The sequence below is a fragment of the Rana temporaria genome, chromosome 4 (assembly GCF_905171775.1).
Source record: "Rana temporaria chromosome 4, aRanTem1.1, whole genome shotgun sequence".
Classification (NCBI taxonomy): domain Eukaryota; kingdom Metazoa; phylum Chordata; class Amphibia; order Anura; family Ranidae; genus Rana; species Rana temporaria.
The window spans coordinates 10,266,395-10,271,277 of NC_053492.1; the positions used below are offsets into that span (position 1 = coordinate 10,266,395).

Genomic DNA, 4,883 nt, shown 5'->3' on the forward strand with positions numbered 1-4,883 from the left:
GGGGGGGGGATGATGTAAAGGGGGAGCTGAGGACACTCATCAAGAGGGGATCTTGATCTGAAGGGGACCGTGATATGCACTGGGGACTAAGGACGATGCTATAAGAATGGTTTAAGATCTGTGCATGTGCATTAGGTGCCCACGTCGTGGGTGGATCAGCCCATTTTAATGGGCTGCACTACACACAAGAAACCGAGAGAAAGAAGTCCTTGACCTATTTAAAAAAAAAATTGCGCCGCACCAACCCGCATGGTGCTGACAGGGAACCGACATGATATTTGGACCTCTGCTAGAAGAAAATTTCACTGACCGGACCTCTGCGAATTGTAATTCAATACCCCTGTTCTCGATGCTCCGTCCCACCAACATTATAACAGTGAGGGATGGTGTGATCTACCTGTGTGGAGTCCCGAGGACGGGGACATCTCTCTGGTGGGTTCCTGGTATTAGGGGACTTCATCAGATCCTTGTGTCCTTCTGAAAACTCCTTCATCACTCCATACTCCTCATCTTCCTCTTTATACTCTTCTTTGACAACAATATTATAATCCGCCAGGTCTCCACTCTGAAAATTTGGTAAAACATTCATTGTATCAAACAAGTTTGTGTATAAATCCGTTACCAATGATTTGTATGAATTTACCTGATCATGGTGAGGGATGGTGTGATCTTCCTGTGTGGAATCCCGGGAATTTAGAGGACGGGGACATCTCCCTGATGGCTTCCTCACTCCATGCTCATCCTTGTCTTTAACAACAATATTATAATTCCTGAGCTTTCCACCCTAAATGTATAATAAAACACGTATTGTAATAAATACACTTGTGTATGAATCTAAACTATCAGTGAATGTTACTCATCTACCTTATAATGGCGAGGGGTGGTGTGAGATCTCTGATGTCTGCAAAGATGTGATTTCCTTGAATAACATTTGCCGCACTCAGGACAAGAAAATGGCTTCTCTCCTGTGTGAGATCTCTGATGTATGACAAGTTCTGATTTCTGTACAAAACATTTCTCGCACCAAGAACAGGAAAACGGCTTCTCCCCTGTGTGCAATCTCTGATGTGTGATAAGATGGGACTTCTTTGAAAAACATTTCCCGCAATCAGGACAAGAAAATGGCTTCTCCCCCGTGTGAGATCTTTTATGGGCGTTAAGATTAGATTTAATTTGGAAAAACTTCCCGCACTCAGTACAGGAAAACTTCTTCTCTGTTGGAAGGACGGCAGCGTCCCGCACAGTCTGAGGTTCCTCAGGACAAGAGGAATATGATGGTCCATCTACACTGTGTGGTGCCGGAGGGACATTTGAGGTAGTCGGGTTTTCTCCTGGACTATACTGTGTGATGTCCTCATCTTCTACTTTACAGTCTGGAGACAAAGTGAGACAATCCTCTGAGGTTTTCCTCATCTCCCGTCCATCTACTAAAATACAAATGAAAAGATTATTACTAGACATGAGCAGGATTGGTTCCCCTAAACCAGGACTCCGTTCCAGCAGGACAACGACCCTAAACATACAGCCAGAGCTACAATGGAATGGTTTAGATCAAATCATATTCATGTGTTAGAATGGCCAAGTCAAAGTCCTGACCTAAATCACATTGAGAATCTGAGGAAAGACTTGAAAATTGCTGATCACAGATGCTCTCCATCCAATCTGACAGAGCTTGAGATATTTTGCAAAGAAGAATGGGCAGAAATGTCCCTCTCTAGGTGTGCAAAGCTGGTAGAGACACCCCCAAAAAGACTTGCAGTGAAAGGTGGTTCTACAAAGTATTGACTCAGGGGTGATGAATAAAAATGTACCCCCCACACTTTTCACATATTTGTAAAAAATTTGGAAAACCATTTTTCATTTTCCTTCCACTTCACAATTATGAACCACTTTGTGTTGGTCTATCACATAAAATTCCAATAAAATACATTTACGTTTTTGGTTGTAACTAGGGTTGTCCCGATACCACTTTTTAAGGACTGAGTACAAGTACCGATACTTTTTTTCAAGTAGTCGCCGATACCGAATACCGATACTTTTTTTTAACTGTGTCCCCAAATGCAGCCATGTCCCCCCACATATGCAGCCATGTCCCCCCACATATGCAGCCATGTCCCCAAACATATCCAGCCATGTCCCCAAACATATTGCAGCCATGTCCCCAAACATATTGCAGCCATGTCCCCAAACATATTGCAGCCATGTCCCCAAACATATTGCAGCCATGTCCCCAAACATATTGCAGCCATGTCCCCAAACATATTGCAGCCATGTCCCCAAACATATACACAGCCATGTCCCCAAACATATACGCAGCCATGTCCCCAAACATATACGCAGCCATGTCCCCCATATACGCAGCCATGTCCCCAAACATATTGCAGCCATGTCCCCAAACATATACGCAGCCATGTCCCCAAACATATACGCAGCCATGTCCCCAAACATATACGCAGCCATGTCCCCAAACATATACGCAGCCATGTCCCCGATATACGCAGCCATGTCCCCAAACATATTGCAGCCATGTCCCCCATATACGCAGCCATGTCCCCAAACATATACGCAGCCATGTCCCCAAACATATACGCAGCCATGTCCCCAAAGATATACGCAGCCATGTCCCCAAACATATACGCAGCCATGTCCCCAAACATATACGCAGCCATGTCCCCAAACATATTGCAGCCATGTCCCCCACATATCCAGCCATGTCCCCCCACATGCAGCCATGTCCCCCGTACCTAAATGATGCCGGCGTTAATCACTGCGCGGGGAACATTACAGTCAGCTTTCGTTTGAATAAGCTGTTTTCCCTGCCGCGCTGTGTATAGAGACACTCCCCCTTACTCGCGATTGGACAGATCCGTCCAATCCCGAGCAAGGGGGAGTGTCTATGCACGGCGGGGAAAACAGCTATTCAAACGAAAGCTGACTCTAATGTTCCCCACGCGGTGATTAACGCGGCAGCGGCGGTGGCTTTGCGATATACGACGGCGGGCAAGTATTCTATTTAGGCATCGGGGGTATTTGCGGGAGTACAAGTACTCCCGCAAATACTCGGTATCGGTCCCGATACCGATATCGGGACAACCATAGTTGTAACATAACAAAATGTGGAAAATTTCAAGGGGTATGAATAATTTTTCAAGGCACTGTATTTATCAAACGCAAAACAAATGTATAACATAAAGTATATAATGCAGGACGTAATGTAATGTACAACATAGTACACTCTGGACCAATCAGTGATCAGTATGGGTGGAGGAATGTACTTAGTGTTAATGACCCACCTGTGCTGATCTCTGTGGGAGTGTCCTCCTCTATAATTGTCCTTATTATTCCATCCTCCTCCATAGACTGCTGATCATCCCTCACAAAATTCTCTTCTTCTTCTGCTTGTATATTGACTTTTATAGCTATCGGATTTTCACCCTAAACCAAGAAAATTAGAGAAAATATAGTCTGTAAAATATAAGCTCAAATAATAAGTCCAAACATCGTCACTTGTTCTAGATCAGGGATGACGAACCTTGGCACCCCACTCGTTTTGGAACTACATTTCCCATGATGCTCATGCACTCTGCAGTGTAGTTGAGAATCATGGGAAATGTAGTTCCAAAACATCTGGGGTGCCGAGGTTTACCATCACTGATCTAGTTGCTCCATCCCACCAACCTTGTATTTGTGAGGGATGGGGTGATCTTCCTGTGTGGAATCCCGGGGATACAGAGGACGGGGACATCTCTTTCGTCGGTTTCTTTTTCTTGATGGCTCCATTATGATGTCCTTGTGTCCTTCGGCAATATCCTTCATCACACCATGCTCATCATCATCCTCCTCTTTCGACTCTTCTTTACCAACAATAATATAATCCCCAACGTCTCCTCTCTGTATGCATAATAAAACACTAAATGTAACAAACATGCTGGAGTGATTTATAGGGAAACCTCTCAGTAAAGAAAGAAAAGCATAACATGAAAGTACCATCATCCTATCATAATTTGAATAGAGGTAAGATTTATCTGGGACCCCAGAGACCCAGAAAAACCAAGGGAAATGGGCAAGGGCTATTTAGACTATGTCGGTACTTAGGTAAATCAGTTATCAATAGAGTATGATAGAGGTAAAAAAGTTCAATTTATTAAAACATAAACATAACATAAATAACTTGAGAAATACACAGTGTTTTAAAATTACAGAGATGGTAGTGTAGAACACTTGATTATGCGACCGGCCAACACCTAATGAAGATGGTATAACGGGCCCTAGTTTGCGGGCAACGATCAGGCGGAGGGGGTCATATAAATCAGGCTCTCAACTAGTTTCGCTACTCAAAGGTAGCTTCGTCAGGAGATTTGGGTCTGTGAATACAGATTCACTCCTCGGAGGAGCCTAGGCCCCACATAGAGACAAAGTCTCACGTAGGTTGTGGATGGTGGAAACGCCCCTAGCAAGGTGAGGATCTGTATTGACTGTATATAATGTCAAAAAACTTAAGTGCCCTGGGACCTAATTAGTAGTGGGCGAGGACCAACCAAAGGAGCCGCCAAGAAAAACCATTCTGGGAGAGCCCAGTTAAGGGATGCCAGCAATGGAGGTAGAAAGTTAGGACCACTTGAATAGGTAGATCAAGCAGCGTGTCCTAGGGCCGGGTGTGTTTCCACCATCCACAACCTACGTGAGACTTTGTCTCTACGTGGGGCCTAGGCTCCTCCGAGGAGTGAATCTGTATTCACAGACCCAAATCTCCTGACGAAGCTACCTTTGAGTAGCGAAACTAGTTGAGAGCCTGATTTATATGACCCCCTCCGCCTGATCGTTGCCCGCAAACTAGGGTCCGTTATACCATCTTCATTAGGTGTTGGCTGGTCGCATAATCA

At 44.7% G+C, this 4,883-nt stretch overlaps 1 protein-coding gene across 1 annotated transcript; it reads right to left on the reverse strand.

The window, feature by feature from the left end:
- Positions 1–446: 446 nt before the first annotated feature.
- Positions 447–3,993, reverse strand: LOC120935502 (zinc finger protein 572-like). Its single transcript, XM_040347552.1, has 5 exons — positions 3,988–3,993; positions 3,822–3,891; positions 865–1,253; positions 519–784; positions 447–474 (listed from the first exon to the last, which is right to left on the reverse strand). Exons 1-5 carry the CDS (start codon positions 3,991–3,993, stop codon positions 447–449), a joined length of 759 nt encoding a protein of 252 aa, XP_040203486.1.
- Between the last annotated feature and the right edge of the window lie 890 nt (positions 3,994–4,883).

What these genes read in the sequence shown, in the direction of transcription:
- LOC120935502 (XM_040347552.1), bottom strand. An exon ending in GGAGGATGATGATGAGCATG is followed by an intron (nt 1,254 to 3,821) that starts GTGTGATGAAGG and finishes CTTGTCCTGAGG; the next exon opens with AACCTCAGACTGTGCGGGAC. An exon ending in GTTGTCAAAGAAGAGTATAA is followed by an intron (nt 475 to 518) that starts AGAGGAAGATGA and finishes AGTTTTCAGAAG; the next exon opens with GACACAAGGATCTGATGAAG.